The 26,650-nt window shown below is 59.7% G+C and overlaps 2 protein-coding genes across 5 annotated transcripts; one reads left to right on the plus strand and one right to left on the minus strand.

Moving 5' to 3' along the window:
- Positions 1–106: 106 nt before the first annotated feature.
- ATG4B (autophagy related 4B cysteine peptidase) lies at positions 107–26,615 on the minus strand. Of its 3 annotated transcripts, XM_053902491.1 has the most exons (14): positions 26,353–26,390; positions 25,765–25,858; positions 17,624–17,725; positions 17,408–17,479; positions 15,172–15,270; positions 14,682–14,783; positions 14,122–14,194; positions 11,349–11,428; positions 5,285–5,478; positions 4,691–4,769; positions 4,260–4,405; positions 2,984–3,040; positions 2,486–2,579; positions 107–1,605 (listed from the first exon to the last, which is right to left on the minus strand). In XM_053902491.1, the coding sequence occupies exons 2-14, from the start codon at positions 25,769–25,771 to the stop codon at positions 1,532–1,534; spliced, it is 1,179 nt and encodes a 392-aa protein (XP_053758466.1). In that variant the 5' UTR covers positions 25,772–25,858; positions 26,353–26,390; the 3' UTR covers positions 107–1,531. The 3 variants fall into 3 exon arrangements, with proteins under 3 accessions (XP_053758466.1, XP_053758459.1, XP_053758469.1); XM_053902484.1 differs by lacking the exon at positions 25,765–25,858 and having other exon boundaries at positions 26,353–26,609; XM_053902494.1 differs by lacking the exons at positions 17,408–17,479; positions 17,624–17,725; positions 25,765–25,858 and having other exon boundaries at positions 26,353–26,615.
- On the plus strand, positions 11,281–13,503 carry LOC128777072 (uncharacterized). Of its 2 annotated transcripts, XM_053902501.1 has the most exons (3): positions 11,281–11,938; positions 12,454–12,519; positions 12,833–13,503. In XM_053902501.1, the coding sequence occupies exons 1-3, from the start codon at positions 11,537–11,539 to the stop codon at positions 12,926–12,928; spliced, it is 564 nt and encodes a 187-aa protein (XP_053758476.1). In that variant the 5' UTR covers positions 11,281–11,536; the 3' UTR covers positions 12,929–13,503. The 2 variants fall into 2 exon arrangements, with proteins under 2 accessions (XP_053758476.1, XP_053758472.1); XM_053902497.1 differs by having other exon boundaries at positions 11,281–12,519.
- Positions 26,616–26,650: the final 35 nt, after the last annotated feature.

The raw sequence follows: 26,650 nt of genomic DNA on the forward strand, positions 1-26,650 counted from the left end.
TACCAGAGCCCTACCCCGAGGATCTTTCCGTGGCATCGTGAGCCCAGGAAATGCTCTCGTCACAGCACCTAGACCTCCAGGAGAAATCAGGACACGGACAACAAAGTGTTTTCTACTGAAACGGTTATTATTTGCCATTAAGAATTGCAAACTACGCTACGAGGAATGAACATTTTCTTCAGTAAGCCTTTTTCAAAACACACGAAACAAAGCTCCCCGTGGGTCAGGCCATCGCCCCCGCCCCCGGTTCGTACCGACGGCAGGGCTGCGGCAGCGCCCCGCGCCCCCAGCCCGCGGCAGCGGCGGCACGTGTGTGGTCCAGAGGGTTGCAGCCAGCCCTCCCGGCTCCCCCGGCTCTACCTCACGGATGGGGCGCAGGACAGACGGCCCACACGAGCAGGGACACGGAGCCCTGGCGACACGTCCTGGCAAGCCCCGGCGGGCCCGGCGCAGTCTGGGCCCGGAACACGGGGGCTGAAGGCTGCAGCTGCTGACGTTAGAGCCGAGAAGGGTCTGGAGACGTCTCCAACCGGTGCAGAAGGATGGGGCGCCAGTCTCGCACCATCAAGCCTTAGGCTTTACCCTCTGGCCCCAAACCACCTAAAACCTCACCACGAGGCAGCCCCGAGAAGGACAGGGAGCCGGAGGAAGGGCCTGGGGGCCCCAGGGCAGCCCCCTCCCCACCCCCTGACCCAGACTCGACCCAGGGGAAGCCGGCGATGGGAAAGCAGCAGCACGGCGGCGGCGGGGGGGGGGGGGGGGGGGGGGGGGGACGCGTCTTCGACGCCAGGACCCACAGAGGAGACGTGAGGAAGGCACGCCCCACTCGGGCGTGACCTGCAGCTCCGAGGCGTGTCCCTGTCCTAGCGAGTCACATGCACGGTGACATCTTTGGATTTCCACCACGCCCACCACTCTGCTGCTTTTCCTCCCAAACCAAGGAGAAGCCTTGCCGTTGACTCTTCCGGCCCGGTTTCCCCCCGAGGTAGCCCTTGAGAAAGCACGGTGGCGGGGCGGAGGCCGCGGAGCAGGCAGGGGCCGAGGCTGAGTCCACAGGCGTCCCGCCGCACACGCCTGCCCTGCGGGTCTTCTGAAGCGGACAGGACAGAAATTCACGTCCTTGTGACTTCAAACAGGATTTTAATTCCAAAGCAAACCCAGAACCGAGCGCCCAGGAGGAAGCAAGGCAGAGGCGACGCGCCAGCGCGGGGGCCGGCAGTGTGGCAGGGAGAGCTCTCGCGAGTGTGACGGGCCCTGCTCTCGGGGGCTCCCAGCCCGGCCGCGCTGGGTTTCCCTCGGTGGCTCCCGGCTTGCGCCTTGTCGCCCAGACAGACCCTCTGGGCCCGAGCAGCAGCAGGGCTCACGGGGGGGCTCCGTGTGAGGGCAGAGGCGGCACGGGGCGCGGGCGCTCAGCGGACGGGCAGGCTGGATGGATGAAATGCGGCGGCACCAAGCGCCCCAGGGCGGGTCTGGGCTCTCGAAGGTGCCCCCAGTGAGGGCCAGTGGAAACCGTCCCCCAGCTCTGGGATTTTCAAAGAGACAGGATTTCGAAGTCTTCATCTTCTGAGTCAAAGAATCTTTCCAGTCGCTCTACGTCAGAAGAATCTAGGAGAAACGAGCCAACGCCTCATCAGGTGCCTGGCGTGGGACACCTGGGGCGCGGGGACGAAGCGACCGGTGCCTGTGTGCGCACCGCCCGCCGCACCCTGCCTCTGGCCTGTTTGCCCTCGGTGCAGCAGGAGCCCAGAGGACACCGGGCCGCTGCGGGTCTCGGCCGGCCCGGAGCCTCAACCAGGGGAGGGCGGGCCAGAGAGTCCCTGAGGCTCATCTGAGGAGAACACGCTTCTCGTTGGAGCAGAGAGAGAGGCTAGGGGCTGGGTGGGCAGGGATTCCCGTCCTGGGGTTGGGGGGGGGGGCAGCACTCCCTTCTGGGTTCTGTCAGACAGTGGACTCCGTCATCAGCCTCCAGGATCTTCTCAGAGGGACAAGGACACGAGCCCCGTCATCGTCACGGAGACAGACGGCTTCAGGAACCGGACGTGCTCCCGGCCTTCCTGCCGAGGCCGGGTTTTCGGTACGCCGCAGGCTGACTGACGTCGGAGACGCGGAGGGCCTGGGTGAGGGAGGCGGCCTGGGCCTAGAGCCCGTGAGCAGCAGGAAACGGGCGTCCAGCTGCGGCCTGCCGTCCCAGAGCTGGCGCCCGTGCCGTCTCGGAGACGTAGCGCGTCCCGGCTCTGACGGAACCCAGGGGCCGCGTGAGCACCCCCGGTCACTGCGCGTGAGGCGAGGGACAGCCCGCTTGGGGCAGGGGACGGGCTGCCGGGCAGCACCCCTGGTCCCACACACACCACAAGCGGTCACATCTGGGGTCATACAAATCTTAAAGGCCAAAGGCAACCGGAGAAGCAGAGAGACGGGGACAGAACGTCACACAGACCGCAGGACGGCGCACCTGACACGTGGCCCCGCGGCCCCCCACACTCACCTAAGGACAGGTTCAGGACATCGGGGCAGGCCAGGTGGGAAGGCTGCTGTTCCACCAGCTCGAACATGGGCAGGGCGCCCCCGAGCAGCGACAGCTGTCAGCAGACACGGCCGTCCGTCAGACACGGCCCCAGCGCCCCCGCTCACCAGGCAGAGGGAACTGGGGACAAGAAAGGGGCGGCAGCCTCCGCGCAAGAGGCTCTCGACCCTCTGCTGAGGCAGGTGCTGCCGCCCCTCGGGCATCCACGTGTCATCAGGTCTCCGGCCACACGGGGGGCGGCAAGCGTGAGGCTGGCGAGCAGCCTCGGGGGCAAATCCCACTTACCGCCTCCCTTCACCGACACGACAGCGGCGAGCCAGAAACCGAGGCGCACGAGCAAGGTCCGAGGCCGACGCCACAGCCACGACCACGCGAGGGCCACGGCACGCTGCGAGGCGGGACCCCAAACCGGAGACGGCCTTCCCCCCCTGCCCCGCAGGCGGGGGACCCGCTACCCACCTTTCTGACGCGCTGGCACCAGTCGTCAAAGTCCTCCTCGGTCTGACAGAAAAACCCCTGCAAGAGAAACGACGGTGAGCAGCACGCGGCAAGGCGCGAGAGCAAGGCGCGAGAGCAGGGCCCCCTCAGACGCCGTGTGGACCGCGAAGTGGCGTCCGCCCTCCTCTGGAGGCTCTGCCCCAACTGACCAGACACAGAGGCCGTGCACATTTTAACGGCCTGGCCGGCAGCAAAGGCGCCTGGGACCCACCAGTGCGGCCCAGGTGGGCCTCCCCCGCCCAGCGGCACCTCGACGCGGGGAGCCCTGGGTCCCACGGAGTCAGTGAGGACGGCGCACTGTTACAGCCACGTGCACAGAGCGCCAACCCTGCTGACGAGTTACGAGAAACTCCAGGCGCCGGCAGAATCACAGGTTTTTACCACGAACAGGAGCACGGGCAGCACCCTGCAGGGAAACGGTCTAGTTTCTCCTAAGGAGCCCACGCGCAGCACCCTTCCTATCAGGCGAGGACGCGGCGTCCACGGAGCTGGCTGTCCAGGTGGCTCGGGGTACCGAGCACTTCGCGCGGCTGCGTACTTCGCGCCAGCCAGACGGGAACTCGACCCTCCACGCCCCAGCCACGTCCCGCCACCCTCAGGCATCCTCCCCGGGGCCACCAACCTCAGGACATGACACAAGACCCACAGACCCTGCGTCCAGATGTCTGTCTCAGGACCGATCTGGCTCATCTGTGACTCAATCACTCCCCAAGGGACATCATTACTTGCAGGCATCTTGGGCCTCGTTCCCCATCATCAAGTACGTTTTGAGGGCACGCAAGTTCAGAGAAATCACCACCCCAGATCCCAGCCTTGGAATCAAGAGAGAAGGAAACTGATTCTTAAGGACGATCTCACAGGCACAGAAGTCAAGAAACTTAAAAGTCGACCCAAAAAGCCCACAGAGGTGGCGCAGGGCAGTGGGCTGGGCAGGCCGCCGCTGCCGCCGCTGTTACGGGGGCTCACTCACTCTCACTGCGCTCTGGCTCACACCGAGGCCGTGAGGGCCGGGCAGGGCCACGCAGGATGACGGCCTCTGGCGGGCGTGAGTAGCTCACGAACATCGTTAACCCTTTCGTGCCCTTTGCATTCTAAACCAACACGTTGGGGGAAAAAAAAATCACGAGAATCTGAAGCCTTTCGGAAACTTCCATTCTAAAGCAGCGGGACTGAGCACAGGACGACTCAGAACACCACCCAACGTGGCTGGAGAAGGCGGGACGGGGTGGGGGCGCACCACGGCAATGGACGGGTCGAGCTCCCTGACGCCCATCCTGCTCGGAGGGTGCTGGCAGTGGAAGCTCTCGTCCGGGATGAAGCAGCTGTCCGCAAACTCCACCGCGGGCTGCGTCGTGTGCGGATCCAGGTAGATGAGCTCCTCGCCTGCGTCAGGGGACAGAAGTCAGCAGACGGGGCGCGGCCCGGGGTCCCATTTCAGACCCGCTGCACCGAGACCCACCCGGCTGGGTGTGTCAGGCCGGGAGAGCCGGTGGGCCGCAGACGGGGCGGGAACCAGCCCACTGGGGAGGCCGGCACCGGCCAAGAGGGGACACAGACCACCCGCGGGAACGGGACACCCGGCTCGAGCCGACGCCCTGAGGACGCGCAGCCTGCCCCCTCTTCCTCAGCTTCGGGCCCACCTGAGCATCCCGCACACCCGCCACTCACCGACGTAGCCGATGAAGTAATGGGCGCTGTTGGGCTTGCCTCCGATCACGCCCAGGGACTGGGGCATCATGAAGCAGTGCTGCGGGGCACAGGGGAGGCGGGGCGGCTCAGCATGCTGTGCGGCAGCACGAGCCACACGACCGCCAGTCTGTGTGTCCGGGGGGCAGCCCCCTTCCCTGCCAGCCCCAGGCCCGAGGGTGGGACGCGGGAAGGAGAGCCGGAAGACGTGGTCCCACAGAGCTTAGCCACGAAGGAATCCGCGGTCGCGTCCGGGGAAGCTCCGTGGGGGCAGTGGGCCTGCGGAAGGGGGACGCGGGCGCAGGGAGGAGGTACGGACCGGGCTCGGTGGCCCGTGCACAGGGCAGAGAGGCGTGGGTGGGGGGCGGGGGAAGCGGTGCCCCGAGGCTGGGTGCTGGCGCAGACCGGAGGCAGGGGGAGCAGAGGCGCCGCGGCCAGCGGAGAGGCGGTCAGGACTGCCGGGAGCGGGGCCAGCGGTCCACAGGGTGCCAGCATGGCCACAACAGCAGGGCTTTAGCAACAAGCGGCATCTCGAGCCCCCTGCCGGTGGGCGAGAAGACGCCGGCCCCCACCCACCTTCAGAGTCTCCACGTAGGCCTCGTTGATGTCCGTGAGCCCCAGGCGCAGGGGGATGAGAAGCACCAGGGGTCTCCACGGTGCCAGCCTGTTGCTGACCTCGGCTCCCGCGGGGAAGCCGTTACAGTGCCGGCCGGGATCCGCAGGGAGCGCGGCGGCCCCCGCGCACGGAAGACCGCCCCTGCACAACCTTCCTGAAAGACGGAGACGGGCTTTCAAGGGCCGAACAGGGGCAGGCGGACGGTAACCCAACAAAAACAAGTACACGATCATCTGGTCTTAGGAAAAGGGGATAAAGAGCCAAGGGCTTAAACACAATTCAAACTCGGAAAATACGACGATTAATCCTGCCACCCACAGAGAAAAAACCAGAATCAAACGTTTCCTATGCGTGTCCAATATACAGTCGTTACCGTGAAGTAAAGTGTCCCGTGAAACCGTACAAGCAAACACAGCCGTGCGCCCGGCGACGACACGGCTCCGTGGAGGCACGGGGCCCCTCAGCAACGAGATGCTTTCCCTCCCTCATGAACGCTGCTATCTGCCGTCTACACCTGCTGGTGATCCCTAAGCGACGTGCTAACGAGGGGGCTGGCTGGTCGTGTGGACGGGGATGCTCCAGCAGCACCCGGTCCGTGGTTTCCGAACACCTTTCCCCACTACACGGAACCAGGGCTCCTCAGGGAAACCGCCGACCCCAGGACTGGGGCAGAGAGAGCGCAAGATGAGCCTGGATCTAGTTAACGCCCAAGTGGAGGGCTGGACGACGATGACGACAGAGCACGTCAGCAAACAGCACGAACCTGAAGGGGTGTCCACTCACCGTACTTGGAACGATGAGTAAGGACCAGAACGTGTAACGCATAACCCGCTGAATAAAAAGAGAATCCGCAAGTCCAGTGACGCGCAAAGTTTCCAAGTCGAAATGAGGAGATAGGGGCACCTGGGTGGCTCAGTTAAGTGAGGAGAAGGCAGGCAGAGAGGGCTCTTCTCGAGAAGGCCAGCCAGTGAGCCGGCCGGGGAACGTGGAGGAAGGACGGTTACAGAGCCACCGTTCCAGGCAAAGATCCTCAGAGCACACTCTGCATCACCCTCAGATCTCAGCGATCGCAGAGGCAGAGACGCGGCCAAGCAGGTGCCCCGAGGAAGCACCGCTGCTGGGCAGAACCTCCACGGCGGCTCTACCGGTGGCCCCCGGGGTCTGCTCGTGGGCAAATGAGCAGATCCGAGTGCGAGGAAGCAAATACACGGAGTGTGGGGCGCTGTACCAAACCGGCCCGGGTTCTTCGAGAGGTCAGTGCTATGAAAACCCAGGAAAATAAACCAAGGGGGCAAACCGTCAGATCAGAGGAGACCGCGAGGCCCCCGGACCACAGGCCAGGGCTGCGGAGCGGCGGGAAAGTGGGTGTGCCAGAGCACCCCGACTGGGGATGCGGGAGGGAGGCCGATGGCTGAACGAACCCGGGATTGGAATTTCCCAAAATGCGTAGTTGGGGCGTCGGGTGGCTCAGTCGGTTAAGCGTCCGATTCTTGACTTCGGCTCAGGTCATGATCCCAGGGACTCTGCACTGAACGCAGAGGGAGCCTGCTTGGGATTTTTTCCCTCCCTCTCCGCCCCTCCCCTGCTGGTGCTCATGCTGTCTCTTACTTTAAAAATACATACTTGGAAAATGAAAGAACGGGTGAGGAAGGGATTCAACTTTTCATCTCTGGCTAATCCTTGTTTAATATTGCGATTTATTGTAAGAAACACGTATTTGGTTTTCTAGCAGAGCTCCTAAAACCCTTTAATTTTCCTAAGTGACGAGGCCCACACAGGTGTCTTTCGTTGCACGAATGAGGTCACTTCCCCAAAGCTTCTACGGGTGGGCCGGAACTTCCAGTCCCACACCTGACCTCTGGGGAGAGGGGCTGGGGCGGAATCGATCCCCAACGGCCAATGATTCCATCAGCCGTGCCTGTGTAACAAAGCCTGTGTGGAGACCCAAAAGGACCGGGTTCGGTGAGCTTCTGGGTGGGTGAGCACGTGGAGACTCGGGCAGAGTGGTGCTCCCAGAGAGGGCACGGAGGCTCCACACCCCTTCCGGCCGGCTGTTCCTGAGCTGCGTCCCTTCCAACGCTCTGGGAATCTACTGAGTTCTGAGAGACGCTCAAGCAAGTTAGCCGAACCCGAAGAAGGGGTGGTCAGAACCCCCCATCTACAGCTCAGCAGCACAGGCCACAAGCTGGTCTTGGCGCTGGGGTCTGAAGGAGGGGCATCGCCTTGTGGAACCGAGCCCTCGGCCCGCAGGGTCTGACGCTGCCTCAGCGCAGCGTCCAACTAGGTTACAACGTAGCATAGTTACACCCAGCTGGTGTCGCAGTACTGCTTGGTGTGGGGGGCGCAAGCCCACGTAACAGAACTGATGTCAGAATCTTACCATCTAATTTCTGAAAGCAGATTTCTGGGCTTTTCCCATTTTCTTTTTTTAATATTTATTTTACAGAGACTGCAAGTGAGGGAGTGGCAGAAAGAGAGAGAGAGAGAGAGAGAGAGAGAGGACAGAAGATCTGGCAGGCTCTGCGCTCACAGCACTGAGTTCAACGTGGGGCTCGAACTCGTGAACCTTGAGATCGTGACCTGAGCCAAAGTCAGGTCATGACGAAACAGAGCCACCCACGTGCCCCTTCCCATTTTCTCTTGATAAAGTTACCTGGTGATGTTACTACTATTTTGAAAAAGCCAGCTCCAGAATTTATTAGTTCTACAATTCCTTCTTTTAAATCATTAATCAATTGGTCTTTATTAATACCACTCTTCCTGGATTTCTTCAGCTAGTTTTGTTGTTCTTTCCCTAGCTTCTTGAGTATATGCTCGCTTCGTGTGTTTCCACTTTTTAGTATCTGGCAAGCAGGCCTGCGGATACAGGCTCTTCTGAGTTCAGGGTACATCAGATTCTGATACGCAGTCTGTAAACTTCACTTCTTTTGATCCAAAAGCTAAGGCCGGTTTCAAATTCCTAGGCAGTCTCCGTTAGTTTATACACATGGACACTTCAAAAAGGTATGTTCCGTGGCCAGAATCTAGAGTTTAATGTGTATCCGCTAACCCCTCTTATGGTGTGATCGGGCCGCTCCGTGACTCCATGTTCCGTATATTCATCCTGTCACCTAGTCTGTTTACCGTCCTGTGACACTTTCCTGGTTCACTGCATCTTCATCACTAGCACAGAATCTCACGTGGATGGGCTCAAGAAAGGACGGGAGCAGGGCCTGTCACTGCTGCACTCTGGGGACCCACCAAGGCTGCACGTGGGCCCAAACACTGCGAACGTCCTGCTGTTAACGAACAACGGGTTTTCATTTGTACCAGGCACCCACTGGTAATTCCGTCGTGCTGCTCTAACATCCTTATCATGTAAAAGCCCCGTGTTTCCATCAGTGACAACAGCTGAACGCTGCCTGTGCCCCCAGCTCACAAGCCGGGCCACTGCCTCGGAATGCTGACCTGTCTCCGCCAGCATCTCCTGTGGCAGAAGGGAGACAGCCAGGCCAGTAGGATCACCTTTCTTCAAAGGCAGCTTATTCTCATCGTCATTTGGGTGCTTATAAAAGTGTCTCTTTATCTCTGCAGCTTGGAAGTGTCACCAGGAACACGCATATCTGAACAACTCTTGGTTAAAAAGTCGGAGGTCTCCAGTCCTACAGATAACACCTGCTCTGGAGCGGGGAAGCTTTCCTCCCGTTCCTCACGGTCACCTGTCCTTGCCTCCCGAAAATTCTATCCACAGCCACCTCTGCTTTATCTCGGCCACCAGGGTCTTTCCGCCACATGCTTTCTCCGGTGTGCTCGAGTTTAGTTTTCCTTCATTCGTGCGCAACACCAGATTGTCTTTGTCAATCTGTAATTCCCCAGATCCAGTGACTTCCCACTGTCTGCTTGTTCACAAGGGTCTAAACCCACTGACGGCAAGTGCTGGCAGGGGCAGAGGCTGCTCTGGGTGTCCTGGCCGGCCCCCCAAGGAGGGTGGGCAGGTGGGTGGGAACATCCCAACCAGCAAGGCCTCCCCTCGCCCAGCACACTTCCCCTGAAGAGGAGGGAAGGTGGGAAGCCCGTGCTTTCCCTGGGGAGGGGCTCTGGGGGTGCTTCCGGCTGACCCTGCATATCCGGGATGCTTCCGGCTGACCCTGCACACCCGGGGTGCTTCCGGCTGACCACTCCCGAAGCGGCTCTGAAAACGAGGTCGGCCCTTGCTCGGCCACTGCTGGTTCCCCACCACTTGCTTTGCTGAATCAGAGCTTTCCCTCCTGCGCCCGCGACCTCAGCCCCCGTGACTACAAAGAGGCTGCCCTCAGGCCTTTGCAGCAGCCCACGGGGCCTCCCCTGGGGCTCCTAAAACCAAAAGCATTAGCACAGCCACTGGGAAGCACTTCCGTCTACTCCACGCACCCCTCACCCCTCAGGTCTCTGCACTTCTCCAACCCCAGTGTCCTTGCAGGTTGGGTTCTGATGCTGTCCTTCCTCAGTCGTCCCCGTGACCAGCATACAGCGCTTGTGACTCAGGAGGGGAGGACCACGGGGCCCTGATCACGGCCGGGCGGCCACACTCACCCCGCTTAGGAACCCTCCCCAGAACAGACCCATGTCGTCCTCGGACAAACCCCGGATCTGCACCTCGTCTCCAGCAGCGCTGCCGCGGGCGACCTGAGACCCCGAGAGCCGGGAGCCAGCGTCCAGCCACGTGGCTGAGTCTCCTCCAGGCGCCGGCCAGCACCCTCCCCACCGAGGAATGGAGGTTCCGGACAGCAGCCCGTCCCTCAGCCCTCCTGGCACCGCACCAGGGAGCCAGCCTCGCTCGTCTGAGGGCAGGTTGGGAGGCTGACTGGGTAGACCCCGAGGTTAGCGGTTCCCCCAACAACGGGGCCAAAAAAACCCTGATGTGTATTGGGAAGTGAGCAGACAACAGACGGTTGTGACGCTTCACTGACAGAAGAGGCCGCTGTTGACGCCTGTAAGGACCGCTCTCCAAAACGAGACACACACTGGGAGGGGCCATCTACACGCCAACAGGAACCATTTCCGAGTGAGAAAATCAAGTGTCGTTTCCCTCATTCTCTGTACGTTTCCATAGTTTCCAACGTGTCACAAACATTTCTAGAAACAGAATGCGAGGAGAAGGCAGAGGGAAAAGATACATGTCCTTCTGTGGGGGCCCTGGTCGGCCAGCCCTCAGGGGACACAGGGTGGGTGAGCTGGGAGGGCGGGCCGGGCAGAGAACCGCTGCCTGCTGGAGGCCCGACCCTGGCTCCCCGGACACCTCATGGACGCTGTCCCCCGGCTGAAGAGGGGAAGGGCCGGTCGGCAGCGGGGAGCAGCGGTGCCTCGGGCCCAGGTGCGCTTGTGGCGGGGGCCCCCCACCCGCCGTCACAGCACAAGACCTCCTCCCGCAGAGCAGCTGGCTCACAAGGCTCTTTCTTATGTGACAATCTTCAACAAGACCGGAGGGAGGGAGGGAGGGAGGGAGGGCTGGGGGTGGGGAAAAGGCATTCCCGAGGGAAAAACTAAGACGTTCGAAAGAGTTTTGTCGGCTTGGTAGCACAAGAGAATGTCAACTCCAAATTCAAAACTCACTCTCTAGAGGCTATCTGCCAGATGGAGCCGTTTTCCTCCTGGACTACCACTTCAGCATGCCTGGATGCCTCCAGGTTTCCCGTGGATCCTTCCAGAGGGAGGGACAGAGCTATGCTCCCCTTTCCTGCTGCACGCTGGCCCGAGACGGCGCAGCGGAAAGCCATTCCTGCCTTTCCTTGCGGCGCACGGATGCCCGCGAGGGGCTGACCCAGCACGCCGGAACACTTCACTTGCAACGAGGACACAAAACAGCACGGGGCACTGAGGGCCCCAACCCAGCTCTACAGAGAATCCAGGCCCTCCCCCGAGCCTGGTGTGCGCTTGAAAAGAACAAGGGGTCCCCCGGCCTGCGCGCGGGGCGCCGACCCGCACGCCCGGGGGGGCCGCCCAGCGTGGGCCGGGGAGCCGCCCCCGAGGCCCGCCAGCCACAGCCCCGCACGCCCGTTCACTTACTGATGTCCTCCATCACCACCGTGTTGTCCATCGCTACGTGGACTGCCAAGGCGCTCCACATGTCGAAGACAGCAAGCTTCCTGACGGAAAAGGGGAGAACACACCAGTAAGCCTTCACGATCAAAGACATCCCACTTGTGCGGGGCAGGTGAAGGAAAGAGCGTCAAATGCTCTAGCGGTTTCTGCGGATGAGAAAGAGGACGACCGAGACGGTCAGCACCACAGGCGGGAGGAAGGCCGAGGCTGCGGCCCGCTTGTTCCCACCTGGGCCCCGCGCACCCTCCGTCACCCGCAGCCTCCACCTGCGGACACAGTCCCCGCGCCAGAGCCCTGCGCGGCATCGCCTCCGGCCCCGGCTGCACGCGGAAAGAACTGGGGCGCGAGCCCCGCCTCAGGCACCGGGGGTGTGGCCGACCCAGGCGGGCCCAGCCCCCCGCTTCTCCCAGCACCTGCACACGCAGCTCCAAAGGTGCCGGACTGACCAGCACTCGGGTCCTCCCACAGACATCTGGTCTCACAACTGCGAACAGCAGCGGAAAAGAACCGAGGCCAAAGACAAGATTCTGAAGAAACCCAGAGAGCAACCGAAGGTGCAGCGGGAAGGCGGGCGAGCGCACCCTGGGTGCTGGGTGATGGGGAGGGGCCGCCCAGGTGACAGGGAGGACCTGGTGTGTCTGGGGCCGCACGTGGAAGGCACAGGGCAGCCACACAGAGCCGCTCCCGATGGGAGGCCAGAGTGGAGGCCGGGGGGGGCGCGTGCAACACGCCGCTGGCTGCCTCCCTCTCACGTCTGCCGAGGGCCAGGTGCGGGCCCGAAACCCACGGACGCACAAGACACAGAGCAGCCCCTCGTGAGGCTGACGTTCCGAAGAAGCGTGTGGGCAGCAGGCGCCGTGGAGAAGCACGGAGCAGCAGTGGGGGCACTTCCAGGGCAGGTGCAGAGTGCCTGGGAGCGAGCACAGGGTGGGCAGAGGAGGCAGGGCCCCGCGTGTGCCCACCGCTTTCCCTGGACTCGGCTGGGAAGCCCCAGGACGGTTCCGAGCAGAGAAGGGGCAGTTGGTCAACTTGCACTTTGTGAAAGCGTCACCTACTGCTATTTCCACAGAGACTCGAGGATGACAGAGAGAAAAGGAAGACCAAGGAGGAGGCAAAAAACGGGGCTTGGGCCAGGGTAAGGACAGGGAAGCGGTGACCCCTGGTTAGAGTCTGGACACACTGGGACGGGGTGTGCCGAGAAAGAGTCTGGCGGGATCTCAGTTGTTGGCCTGAGTTCTGGAAGGACAGCACTTGCCGTTCCCTGTAGAGGAACAGGCTGGGGAGGGGGGACAGGGGGGCCGGCTTTGGGTTCTGGCTGTTAGGTTGACCTGCCCCCCAGACACCTAAGGGGTGACGCTGAGGAAGCATGTGGACCTGGGCCTGGAGGCTGGGCACGTGGCTCTAGGAGCCGGCTGCGTGCACCCAGCAGCTGAGGCCGGTGCTGACAGGGAGAGAGCGGCCAAGGGCCCAGGCCGGCCCTGCGGTGCTCCCGGATGGGGCGAAGCGGCCGCAACGGAGGCATCGACAGGGACCAGAGAGCATGACCGTGCGGCCCAGGATTTCCAAGAGAGAACACCTGCATCGAGGGCCACCTGCTGGACAGCGGAGTAAACAGAGGACCCAAACCTGGCCTTCAGATGTGACCACTAGACTGACAGCAACCTCGAAGGAGCTCTTCAGAGCAGCAGCGGGGACGCGGAGAGAGGGAACAGCTGAGACAGGGAGAGTCCACATGCAGAGCCCGCGGACAGACCCCGTGTCCAGACACGCAGAGCACGTGGAGAGCACCCACGCAAACCAGCACACCGCACAGACCACACACACGGGCCACGCAGAGAACACCCGCAAACCACGCACACCACACTCACGCGGACCACACAGCCACGGCACACACGGGCCACGTGCACCGCGGACCACGAAGACAGACCGTACGCACGGAGCACACCAGCAGAGTCACGTGCAGACCACACACTGACCGCACAAACAGGCCAGGCACACGGGCCACACAGACCGACCACGCGCGCGCACCATGCAGGGAGACTGACCGTCGCAGACTAGGCTCCCGAGGCACGCGGGGCTGGGCCCAGGGCCCTTGAGGGCATGTGGTGGGGGCTGAGCAAATGGGGGGCTGGGGAAGAACACAGATGGCGGGCGGGCTCGGGGCTCAGCTAGGAGGCGGACGTGCGAGAGAAGGCAGCACCTGGGTTCCTCCAACCCAGGAAACGCGACCAGGGCAGCCGGGCGGAGCTGGCAGCCCGTCGCCGCAACGAGGAGGAGCGGGCTTGGGGCCGAGGGACAAGGGCCGGTTCAGACCCGCTGAGCGAGGAGCCGGGCAAGAGCCCGGGGGGTGGGCAGCACGTGCACGAGTCAGGACGTGGAGGGAAAGCCGCAGCTGCAGACACGGGGCCCCAGGAAGGGGCAGAGCCCCACGGTGGCCACGCCATACTGCCGTCGCTCCAGATCAGCGTCAACCTCCCAGACCCTCAGAAAGCGCCTCCCAGACCCCCAGAAAGTGGGTGGTCCGGGTGACACACACGGGCCCCACCCAAAGTGCGCCATCTGGGTGAAGACGTTCATTTATCGGGAAACAGAAATTCCACACAGGAGACCACTTGGTGCAGCCGCCCGTGAGGGGAAGAGGGGAAGATCCCCCCACGGCCTTCAGCAAGCGAGACTCAGCGGAGTCTCGCGCTCCACTACGCCCCAGGACTCGGGAGGGACAGAGCTTGGCACGTACTTGAGCACCTGGGCGACCGTGTTGGGCCCGTACCACTGGCCGATGGACTTGCCCTCGCCGACTCCCATTTGTGCTGCAGGAAACAAGACGGGATGAGTGACGGGCACCGCAGCCCGCAGCCCTCACCCCCCACCCCCCACCCCCCCCACCCCCCCGAAGCGGCAGCAGCAACGCTCCACAGGAAGCCCGCACGGGCGCTCCCACCCCGGCCTCCAGCGGGCCCTCCCCACGCACACCGGGACGCTTCCTCCCGAGAGGCGCGGAGGCCACGCCAGGGCTGCCCTCCGCTACGAGCCAGGACCCCAGCCCCTCGGTGAGGAGCAGGAGGGCCGGGTCACTCAGAGCTCTGCCTCTCCCCTGCCCCGCGGGAGAACACGAATCAACACAAGGAGCGCTCGGACCCCGCGAAGGGCGCAGAGCGGGACGGGCCCTCGGGGGCAGGGTCCGGCTTTCACAGCCCCGCCGGTTGTGGGCCGGAGCGACCTACATACAGCCTCACGCCTCGCACACCCCACAGCAGAGCGGCTCTCGGGGGACCCCGCACATCCGCAGCCTCCCACCTATCTGGTGAATGGAGTAGTAACTGTCCTTTCTGTCGATGAAGGCGTTGAGCACGCTGAAGTAGCTGTCCGGCTGCCTCTTCCGCTGCGTCCACCGCCAATCTACCGGAGACACGCGGAGGTCAGCGGTACCCAAACAGCAGACAGAGGCCTTTATGCTTCTAGAACACCCAAGCCACAGAGGATACCCTTCCCTGAACCTTCCTGACGTTAACAAATTCTCCAAGCTTCCAAACACGTATGAGCTAACCCACCGGAACAAATCCACGCAGAAGACAGACGTGGTTTCAGTGACTTTATAAAGAGTTTTTGAAAGACAAACGCTCATCAGTATCCTTCACAGTCACTTTTTCGAGCTGACGAAACCCAGGGGGTCACCACTCAAGAAAACCCTGAACCCCAATCTCTGCTCCACCAGTGATCACTCTGGGTGACCTCACCCCACGGTCCCCTTTGCTGAGAACGCTGCCGTCCCTGCGCCATGACTCACCTCGGCCTAAATGCCGGCACACCAGGGCCTGGGCAAAGATCATCTGTCCACACCGCAGCATACAGCCCCAGCCTGTGTCCGAGGTGGGGCCGGTCCCCCCTGGCAGGGCAGACAGACAGACAGGCCTCGCTGTCAGAGGGCCCGGCGGGCCAGGAGGCCACGGGCGGGAGGCCCGGACGCCACCTCAGCTGCACCCCAGGTGACAGGCCATTTAGAGCCTGCTCATGCCAAGGGCACATTTAGCGGGCAGTGACGCACCCCGCCATCCTCTCAAGATGGGTGAAATATGTGAACAAGTCAGTCGCAGAGAATTAAGAGTGTGTGGAAAACATGAAAAGACAGGAAGCCTCGTGAGTATCTAGGAAACCTGAAGCTGAATCAGGAGCCATTTTCCAAGCCCCAGAAGGGCAGAGACGCAGGTGCTGCGAGAGCGGGCAGGGGCGCGTCGGCCGCAGGGCAGGAGCAGAACCGGGGGGTCAGCAACAACCCCGTGCCCTGGCAGCGGGCCCGCCCCGGGGCACAGAGGGTGTGGCCACCAGGCAGCGCAGCTCCGCGTGCCCTCTGGGATGGGCCCTGGCACGCCAGGAGACACCTGTACGTCCTATCCACCCGCAATTCCACAGGCAGGAGCTGGAGGAGCAGAGATGCCAGGGTCGCCCCAGCTGGCTCCACTGTCCCCGCCCAGGTCACCTCAGAGCCTCGGACAGCCCTTCCCACGAAGCCTCTCGGGCTTTCAGAGCGCAGCGCCCCACACAAACTAATCCTCTCCGCGTAGCCAGGGCAGGAAAGAGACCACGGTGGCCCTCACAGGCAGGCCGCGTCCTTCTCGATGACTTCACCAAACCGCACAAGGCTCCTCTCAGCCTGTCCTTCTGTGCCCAGACCGCAGACCCGCAGGACAGCGGGGTCCTGCCAGCACCGCCAGGCACCCCCACCCCGCCTCAATCCCAGGGCGCAGTCGACAGGGCTCATCAGACAGTGGTGTGTGGTGGCACAGGCCTCGGGTCCGCACTCCGCAACGCTCCCCGACAGGCACCATGGCTCGGCCACACACACCTCATTCCAGGGACGCAGGAAACCGCGTCTGGGTGAGGGGCCTGAGACCAGCCACCCGTTGGCCTTCTGGTGCCCCACCACCTCCAGTGTCGGGTTCTCCAAACGGCAAAGGCCAGCCCGAGCCCCGGTGCCCAACCTCTGTCCACCCCCAGGGTCCCGACGACAAAGGGTCACTCTCAGTGGGACGTACGCTCGTGCTACGTATGTAGGCACGTACGTATGCACGCAGCCCCTCAGCTCTCCCACGGCTAAGTGTGGAACACATCGGAAAAGGTGACGGGGGCGGGGGTGAGGGGGGCGCCTGGGTGGCTCAGTTGGTAAAACGGCGGACTTTGGCTCAGGTCATGAGGTCATGGTTCATGGGACTGAGCCCCGTGTTGGGCTCTGCGCTGACAGAATGGAGCCTGCTTGGGATATTCTCTCCCTCCCTCCCTCTCTCTCAAAATAAATAAACTTCAAAAAAAATTTAAAAAGTGACAGATACAGGGCAATGGCTTCCACACATGCTGGCCCCACAGCAGGAAGCGAACTGTCACCACCACGGCCCGGGGACAACACTCAGACACACAACCTAGATCCTCCTGGATTGACATGCTGTGCACTACGGTAACACACCAATTCGTGTCCCCTTCTGTTCTGCATTTTTAAATGCCGGTTGTGTGTCATTATCCTGATCTCAGGTCCCAGGAAGAAACCTTGACTTGCACACCGATAATCCCTGCCCTCGGAAGAATCAGGAGTCCTGGGTTTGGCCCCTGACTCTACCACACCAGGGGCGAGCCCTCAGCTGGCTTATATTTAGTTCAGGTTGCTACAACAATTAAAACGAAGTGGACAAGGGGCGCCTGGGTGGCTCAGTCGGTTGAGTGGCCGACTTCGGCTCAGGTCATGATCTCGCGGTCCGTGGGTTTGAGCCCCACGTCGGGCTCTGTGCTGACAGTTCAGAGCCTGGAGCCTGTTTCAGATTCTGAGTCTCCCTCTCTCTGACCCTCCCCTGTTCATGCTCTGTCTCTCCCTATCTCAAAAATAAATAAAACATTTAAAAAAAAAAAAACAAAAAACAAAACAAAACAAAAAAAAAACGAAGTGACAAATAACTAGCATCCTGAAGTTAACTGTCAAGTTTCCCTCCTCATACGACGTACGTATCGTCACAGGTTGTAACAGACAGAGTACTTACCAATGGCTGGGAAGTTTTTCCTGTATGTAAACCAAAGTCTGGACGCCACGTCGGACAAGATCTCATCCTTTTCTAGGGATTATTTAAAAGAAGAAAACACAGCCTTAACTTGGTAGATCACGTGTCACAGAAACTTAGCAGGTAACTATTATTACCACAAAACACTTTTTGTAGACTGAGCCCCGTGAGCACAGCAGGCCTCACCACGGCTAATACCTGTGGAAATGCTGTATTTTCTACCCAGTATCCACACAGGCTCTGAGGTCTCCGGGAAATCTTCAAATTCGGCAAATCGAAGAGTGTCGTAGGTCAGAGTAGCTATTGAAACCAAACACACAGTGATCCCATTTTTATGATTTCAGAGAACAGCATCAGAGACTATCTCTAGCATTTCTGTATAAAGAGCTAGGTGGAATTCTGCATCTCCGCAGGGTTGTGCCAGCTATCTGCCCCCCCCCCACCCCCCTCCCCGCCCGAGCCTCACCTTCCGGCAGACACGTAGGTGAGGCCCACTGGGCCAGGCCCAGGGCAGGGAAGAACTTAATTCTTTTTTTTGTAAGAGTTTTTTGTCTTTGTTTTTTTTTTGTTTTTTTTGTTTTTTTTTCCGAGAGAGAGACACAGAGAGTGAGAGAGACAGAGGGGGAGAGAGAATCCCAAGCAGGCTACACATTCAGCATGGAGCCCAATGCTGGGCTTGGTCCCGTGCTGAGGCCATGACCTGAGCCAAAATCTAGACTCAGGCGCCCCATTAAGTACTTGTTTTAAATTTAAACCTACGGGACAAAAGTAGCCCTGGCATCTCAGCGCGCACGGGGGCCTGCAGACTGAACAGACGGTGGAGTAAACGTCCCCTAGGAGCATGTGTCCAGATGCCGTGGGGGAAGGCAGGCACTTCAGGGGCAAGAAAACAAGCTCCTGGACGACGAAGCCAGATGCAGAGGGCGGGACACAGACTCCCAGAAACAGACCCAGAGGCCCCTGCGAGCTGTTTCCACTTCGCCGACGCTCTGAGAACAAGGCCACCGGCTCCCACCTGCTAAGGAGGTTGCCGTGTGTGGAGCTGGCAAGTCCCGAGCACCACTTAATACTGTGTTGCTTCGACTAAGAACCTAGAGAGGCCCAGGGTCCCTCTCTGTCCTTGGACCCGGCTGAGGAAACCCCGCGCACACAGTCTGCAGACCCGGCCGAGCACACACGGACACCCGCGAGGCAAGGTGCACAGTAGGTCCCGGGCCCCCCAACTCTGTGGCTGCTCCTCACGGAACAAAAATGCACAGCTCTCATCTGCTAGCTCCCAAGCCTCAGTGGCACCTAGTCCCTTGTACCCTTCACCTGTAGCTTCCCCAAAATCTTTGGAAAATCTATCATAATAGTTTCTCCCACATCTGAATTTACTTTTTGACAACAACCCCACCTTTTGGTAACAACGATATATTGATTTTTAAAACCCCAAGACAAAAATATTATAAAAAATCATCTGCAGCTTCACACCCAGCGGTGAATCTCCTTCCAGAAGGCTACATGTGGACCCACACACGGAACTACACCACACCCGTGATTTCCTCCTCTCTGTCCTGGACAACGACGCGGTCAGTCCACACAGACACAGAGCTCCAGCCAATGTCCACCGGTCTCACAGTGTCCCGCTGCACAGATGTCCATGCCCTGAGCGCTCAAGCGCCCGGTTTCCTGCGTGAACGTCCCAGCCTATCGGTCCGTGCTGTGTGCAATCCCCTGGGGGTGTCGGGGGTGTGGCGCTGGCAGTGGGGGTTCAAATCCCAGCTCAGGCACTCACAGCTTCTAAGTTCTTTGGGCTCCTTGACCTCCTGGTGTAGAAATTTCCTTACCCATGATATCGGGGGGTAGGGGGGAAAGTAACAGGATGCTCTCGCAGTGCGACTGCAACGTGTCCGTGAAATCCTCCCCGCGAGGCGCTCACACAGAAGCTGGCAGACTGAAGGGCTCCGAGGTCAGCTGGCATCATTAATATCGAGGACGAGGACGCAGACCTGAGGCTCAAAGGCGCGCAGCTGTACTCCCCCCACGAGGCGAGGCCGCGCCGGAGGCGCGCTAATGCCCGTCGTGGGGCTGGCCACCAGTGCTCCGCCCACAGAGACATCCACAGCAACAGAAGACCCCGTGCTGGCTACTTAAAGAATCCCCTGGCTGTCAGGAACCCAGACCCAGCCCTGCCTTTTTTTCCCCACCCCAAATCAGATGGCATCAGAACAGTCTTGCGCTTCCAGAGAAGCCTCGCCGCCCAGAGCGCCTGAGCAGGACGCAGGCACCGGGGCGTCACCCGCTGGGCTTCGGGCACATGCAGGGGCCCTGCTCGGTGCGTGTGACTTGCCCACGCTTCCACCATGAGGAAGAGCCCCAGCCCAAGGCTACCTCCCCCTCCTTTGTTAGGGACGATTCTGGTCTCTGCACACAACTGCAAACGCTACGCTGGAACGGACTCGAGTTCCACCTTCTCACGGGGCTGTAAACACCGCGATGCCTGTTACCTCTCTGTCCATCATCAGGACCTCTGGGCCGTAACCCACGCGGACACTCAGCTATTCTCAAGGGGAAAGGAGGCAAACAACTTGTCTGGGCTCAAGTGACACCACCACAGGACCACACTCTCATCCTGCTCTACGAACGTCTGAGGTCCTCCTACGGCCGCAGCCGTCAACTAGGGGTGAAGGGGTCTCTTACGACCCTGAGGGCTACCGAGTACCCCGGGCGGCATCTCCCCCGTGCACCGCGTCAGGGGTGCGGCACACGTCAAAGGGCCACCACTCCGTGTGAAAGCTGGGGCCCCTCTGAAGTTGAGAGGTTTTCATCAGTGAGGTGGCAAAACGCAAAGCAGGTGTATTTCTTAGGTTTACTGGCGAAGTTTATAGGCAACCACGCCAACTTCAGAGGGAAAGGAGTAAGAGGCGTCCCTTTAACACCGGTCACCAAATTTCGTACCAGAGCTAACAAAATTATGGGTTGCGTGCCCTCAGATCCTTTACTGCCCCAGCCAAAAGCAAGCAAGGAGCCAGACACTTGAAGGGAATGAACTACACCAGGGAGTGACCCCAGCTCTTGCCAGATCAGCAGGAGCCTTGAAGCGAGGGCACACGTGACCTGCGGGTCCCCAGGGAGTGCTGCCGTGCCCCTGTTCCCCATGTCCCCTCACGCCACTGTTTCTCCTGCTCCTGCCCCTCCAATGACCGCCCCGGGGGGGTGCAAGTCACATCCCGTCCGCCTCTGGAACCAGCTGCAGACACACTGCCCCCAGCGCACCGCGGCGTCCTCAGACAAGGACCGTGGTCGCCTCCCGGTCCTGGGGGACACTGCCTGTCGAACATACTCCCCGCCGTGTGGAACCAGAAGGCTCACCCTCACTCGGTGGTGGCCTTTCTCTGCCTTGGTCCTCTCGTCGGTAAAACGGGGACGGTGTGAGGAGGAAACCTGAAAGGCTCTGTGCCACAAGGGGCGACAGGAAGCGAGGTTCAGGGTGGTCCCCTGAGAGCGAGCGAGCCGGCCACGCCGGCAATGCCACGGCCAGGAACGAGAAGCCCCCACGCTCTGTAACTGAGTTGCGGCCCCCAGGGCCATGTGAGCAGGAAGCTGGCCTGGAACGCAACCCGCAGGAGCACGAAACCGCATCTAAGGCCCAAACCTCCCTCATAGACGCAGGGCCGTGCTCAGAGCGCAGACGCCAGCCACTGCGACGAGTCCCACGGACCTGCGGCAATTCAGCCCAGGAACGCAACCGAAGGACCCCTCGTCCCCGTGCGGCCACCAGAGTCCTGCCCGGCAATGCCCCCGCCCCGGAGGACGGGACCCGCCTGGTGTCCCCACAGCCCGGCACCCTCACGGCGCCTGGACCACACCAGCAAGCTCCTGGCCCTTCCAGATTGTACTCTCCAACAAAGACAATGTTTTCCTAAATGCATGCACGTCCGAAGTTCAACTTTGTAGCTGCCGGGATATTTGGTTCTGGGCACAGAGAGCCCACCTGCTGGCTGCAGGATGCACGCCCGGGTCCCCTGACCACGGAGTGAGGACACAGCCACTGGCTCTGCCCAGGGGTGTGGGGACACAGGCTGGTGCAAGGTCCCAGCAACATGTGCGGCACGCAGCCGTGGTTTTCAGCACCCCCTCTTCCTCTCTTTCATATCCTCTTGGGCCTCACATTTCATGGGATGGAACTAAATCTCCCTTCCCCTCAGAGAACACTTTTGCCGTTCGTGTTAATTTGGTCAAAACACGTATTAACGACCCTGCAGAACGGAAAATGTTACAGGTGACCCGTTCAGAAAACAGTTCAATAGACAAACCAGCACTTTCCTCCTTTAAAACTCAGCTCGCAACGTCTGAACAAAGTGGCCAACACGGGAGGCCACTCGTCCACCAACTCTGCTCACATCGGCCGGCGGCCTCTGCCTCCTTCCCAGAGAGGCTGCGGCAAATTGATGAGCCCTTTATCTAATTTCATCACCATCCCGTGTGATCTCAATCCTGTGTGAAGCAGTTCACATACCTTCCACGTTAAAAAGGGTCAAATCCCGAAAAGAACGCCAGTCTCCCGACTCCCAGGAAATGACTAACCCCCACTAAGGTGACGCGCAGGACGAGAAGGGCTGACAGGTGCCATCTGCCGTGAGAAAGGGGCTCCTTCAGAGGCACTTGCATTCAGTTGGTCACCTGGGTCCCAGACACTTGATTTTCCACATTTTCCTCCCTGATCACATCCGGAAGAAGGAACAGAAAACCCTTTAATAGCATGCTAATTCCATCAGGAAAGAAATGTTCTGATTTACGTTATTAATTTGACAGAAAAATAGGGAACTGTGCTCAACGAACGTCACCAATTTCTCTCCACTTAGTACCAATCACACTGTAACCCAACCAGGGAGAAATACAAAATACACGCACCACTAGCTCTTTTCAAGCTTATTGTAAAGCATCACGTTTCAAAGACATTTCCCCAAAATATCCACAGCTTCTGAGAGATCATGTTTTATAAACAAAATCAAAAGAAGCGTTCTCCCTTTCCTTTAAAAATGTTTATGCTAAGGAGCACCTGGGTGGCTCAGCCCCGACTTCCGCTCAGGTCATGATCTCACGGTTCGTGAGTTTGAGTCCCACATCAGGCTCTGTGCTGACAGCTCGGAGCCTGGAGCTGCTTCGGATTCTGTGTCTCCCTCTCTCTCTGCTCCTCCCCTGCTTGTGCTCTGCCTCTCCATCTCTCTCAAAATCTCTTAAAAATAAACATTAAAAAAAAAAATGTTTACACTTAAATCTTTTTAATTTAAAAAAAATTTTTTTTAACATTTTATTTATTTTTGAGACAGAGAGAGACAGAGCATGAACGGGGGAGGGGCAGAGAGAGAGGGAGACACAGAATCGGAAGCAGGCTCCAGGCTCTGAGCCATCAGCCCAGAGCCCGACGCAGGGCTCAAACCCACGGACCGCGAGATCGTGACCCGAGCCGAAGTCGGACACTTAACCGACTGAGCCACCCAGGCGCCCCGTTTAATTTTTAATTTTAGACACAGAGAGAGTGAGAAAGCAGAGGAGGGCAGAGAGAGGGAGACAGTCTCAAGCAGACTCCATACTGTTACCACATACCCTGATATGGGGCTCAAACCCATGAACTGTAAGATCACGACCTGAGCCCAAACCAAGAGTCGGATGCTCGACCGACTGAGCCACCCAGGCACCCCAGAAAATGTCTGTTTAAAATAGCAGGTTTGCAAGTAATTACTTTCTAAAATCCCTAATAGTTTACATGAAGATGTTGGCGGTTCAATTCTGAATAGAAGGAAGAGACAGGAAAAGTACCCGGAACGTTAGTGACCCCAAGAACTAGAAAATAACGCGCTCATGAGCACACCAGACAGAAGGCCACTCTGAACCTTGCTGCCCCACAGGGATCAGCAGCCCCTCTCGCCGTTTACACCTTCGTGTTACAACAGGCCAGCTTTACGCGGCAAACTCTCCAAACCGAAGTCCTTACAGTGCAGAGTGGGGAAGTGTCACAGATTGAAGCTCTGCTTCAATTACCAGCCACGCACCAGACACAGCGCGAAGGCCTGCGCGCACAAGGTGCCGGCTCTGTCCTCAGGGGACGGGCGGTACAGCTCTCTAACCGCTGGCACCGGTCAGTTCCCTGAACCCAGAGCGTGTCTTGACACAAGTGCTGGGGGCTCAGGGGAGAACACAACGGGCCTGTAGCCAGCCTGCCGCCTTCTGGACCCTTATGCCCCGGCCGGCAGCCCTGGGCACCCCTCCTAGGCCCCTTCTTCTTCCTCCTCTTCAGACCATCAGCGACTCCTCCAAAGTGGCTTCCCACACACTTGAACCTCTAGTCCAGGCCCACGCACTCAGCTCCAGGCCGGGGACCCAAACCTCCCCGGACGTTGCAAAGCAGATGTCGAACAACAGTCAACACGTACGAAGCCAAACTCCCAACAGCTTCCCCACCGGCACCACTCCCAAGGTCCTCCCCGGCAGTTTCTCAGCTCAGGCCACAAACCTCAGCCCCACCTTCGACTCCTTCCTCTCGTCCCCTCCTACCACCCCATCACCTCCAACCCACAGACAGTCCTGTTGTCTCAAGCCTCCAACACATCCAGAATTTGACCCAACTAAGTAAGGTCCGCTGGGCTTCCTTGCAACAGGCTCCCAACCAGAGTGTCCCTACTGGAGCCTCCCTACCAGCCTCCTGGCTTCTGCCCTTGCCCCTCTCAGCACGAGCAGCATTCCCGGACGGAAGAGCCAGCGTGAGTGTGTGCAACACATTTCCCATCACGGTACTCCTCCACTCAAAACCTCCCAAAGAGTCACCAACTTGCTTAGAATAAACAGCCCAGTCCTGTGCCTGGGCCCAATTCGTCTCTCTGCCTTCAGCTCCTAAGCTCTCATCCCACCTGCTGCACCCCGGCCACACTGGGCCACCTGCCCTTCCTCCTACGCTGCTTTTGGGTCTCAGTTAAAACTTACCTCTGTCTGCAGAGACACCCTGCCCATGACTCCAACCCTCCTGGCCCACATCCCGCTCCCACGTGAGCCGCATGGCTTTTGTCTATTCTGTTCACTTCGCTAGCCAGGGCCTAGAACAATGCCCAACACAAACCTCTCACTCAACAATAAATGTAGTTTATCAAATGGATCACTGTAAAAACAGAACCACCAGGAATTGCGTAAGATTTGGTCAAAGAAGGCAGAATCCGTAAGGACTCCAGGGATCAGGGGAGGCTGGATCGTTAATCATCCCTAAAAGGATACACAACATCACGTCAGGAAAAAAACCCTCCACTGCAGCTTACAGACACCACACGTACTTTTATCAGCATCACCAGAGACCCTCAAGTGCGAACACCTTCTGGTACTTTGAAACAGCTTTGGTGTTTTCCCTGGAGACGACTTCAGGGAACCACCATGTGGCTACCCCTAACTTTAACCTGCTGATGTTCACGTGCACGGCAATACAACCAGCATTAAACCATGTTTTCCCCCTTAACCAACTCTCCCATGTCAAAGGTCTACAGTTTCTGAGCAGGGCTAACTTCAAGAAAGTGGATAAATAATTCTATTCCTTTCTTCACCCTGTGCCCCCTGCCCCCAGCAAACAGTAAAACACTCTCTGACACTTCTTTTTAAAACAAACCTCACAAAAAATAACCTCTTTAACCTGCTCTTTTGGAATCTGGGCAACAGTCTCCACCACAACTTAACGCGTTTATTATTTTTTTTTAATGTTTTTATTTATTCTTGAGACAGAGAGAGAGAGCGTGCGCGCTGCGAGCGAGGAGGGAGGGGCAGAAAGAGGAAGACACACAATCCAAAGCAGGCTCCAGGCTCCGAGCTGTCAGCACAGAAGCACAGAGCCTGACACGGGGCTTGAAACCACAACCCTGAGATCATGACCTGAGCTGAAGTCGCAGGCTTAACTGACTGAGCCTCCCCAACACATTTAAAGGACAAGATGCTACAAATCATTGAAATACTGGCCATATACGTTTGCATTCATTTCCAAACTGAGATTTCAGTAAGTTTTTGTTGCCATTGCCAGAAGAAAGACACAGCAGACAATGCCATCCAGGATGACAGGTGGGATGAAACCAGGTGGGGGAGGGGAGCGGTGCTTGAAGGCCAATCACTCCCTATAATGAACGAAAAGGCTAAGACTGCCCTGGAAATGCTTTCAAGGCTACTGAACAAAGACCCAAAATAGCTTGCCAGCAAAAATGAAGGGACGGTCTCTCCTCTGAACAGAAGCACAATGAGACAGACCAAAACACCACATATGCGGATATTCGCACATGTACGTGTACACACGGATAATACACACACCCTCCCGCTCGGCCACATACTTTGCATTAGGACCCCAAGAAGTTAAGTTATGATGAGATGAATTCAGGTGCTCTCTTCAACCACGGAAAGGAAGCTGGCATGATCTACTGGTCACTGAATTTAAAAAAGAAGAAGAAGAAAAAGAAGAAGAAGCGCGTGCCGTGAGTATGTTTCTGGCCTCCAGAGAGTTCAAGAGTCTCCTCCACTTCTTAATTCCCGGGGCATGGGGAGCGGGTGGGGGAAGACAAGGCATTCTCCGGCCGCAGTTTCTAGAGCCAGCTCCGCCCGACCCCCAGCAAGCGCCCGACACCGAGGCGCTGTCCCGTCTCGGACGCCACGCCGCCCCTTCTCGTCCGAGCTGGCCTTGGGCCTGTCGCCGGGCGCCCGGGCGGGACCGAGAAGGCGCCGAGACACGCAAACACCCGCTGTCACATCCGCGCCGGCCTTCCCACGGACGCCGTCCCCGCCCCGCTCCGCCTGAAGGCCAGCTCCGCCCCGCGGCCCCGCGCCCAGCCCTCACGCCCGCCGAGGCCGGGCGACACCCCGGCGGTCGAGGGGGCCAGGAGAGCGCCGCCCGCGGGTAGCCCAGCGCCCGCTCGGGCCCTCACCTGCGTCCATCTTCCCTCTCCGGCCGCCGACTGAGAGCGGCGTCGCTCCGACGGTTCCGCAGCGCGACGCGACGGGCCGCTGCCGGGGCCAATCCGGGCCTAGCGGGAGCGGGCGGGGCCGGAAGTGAGGGTGGAAGCGCACGTCCGCCATCTTGGCGTACGGCGGGGCCCAAAGCCGAGGGCTGGGCCCGCGCGCTCGGCTCCCTGGCGGCCTGCACCGTTCGCTCCGTGGACCTCGGCAGCGACCCGTTGGGCTAGCGGAAGCAGACGCGGGCGGGCGGCGGGACCCCGGGGTGGG

The sequence above is a fragment of the Panthera pardus genome, unplaced genomic scaffold, assembly GCF_024362965.1.
Source record: "Panthera pardus isolate Hobbes unplaced genomic scaffold, ASM2436296v1 HiC_scaffold_10, whole genome shotgun sequence".
Classification (NCBI taxonomy): domain Eukaryota; kingdom Metazoa; phylum Chordata; class Mammalia; order Carnivora; family Felidae; genus Panthera; species Panthera pardus.

What these genes read in the sequence shown, in the direction of transcription:
- ATG4B (XM_053902484.1), bottom strand. Translation starts at nt 26,503, where the DNA reads ATGGCGGACGTGCGCTTCCACCCTCACTTCCGGCCCCGCCCGCTCCCG. An exon ending in GGTGGTGATGGAGGACATCA is followed by an intron (nt 5,479 to 11,348) that starts GTAAGTGAACGG and finishes TCCGTCTTTCAG; the next exon opens with GAAGGTTGTGCAGGGGCGGT. An exon ending in GGTGCCAGCGCGTCAGAAAG is followed by an intron (nt 2,580 to 2,983) that starts GTGGGTAGCGGG and finishes GTCTGCTGACAG; the next exon opens with CTGTCGCTGCTCGGGGGCGC.
- LOC128777072 (XM_053902497.1), top strand. Translation starts at nt 11,537, where the DNA reads ATGAGAAAGAGGACGACCGAGACGGTCAGCACCACAGGCGGGAGGAAG. An exon ending in AAAACGGGGCTTGGGCCAGG is followed by an intron (nt 12,520 to 12,832) that starts GTAAGGACAGGG and finishes CGGTGCTGACAG; the next exon opens with GGAGAGAGCGGCCAAGGGCC.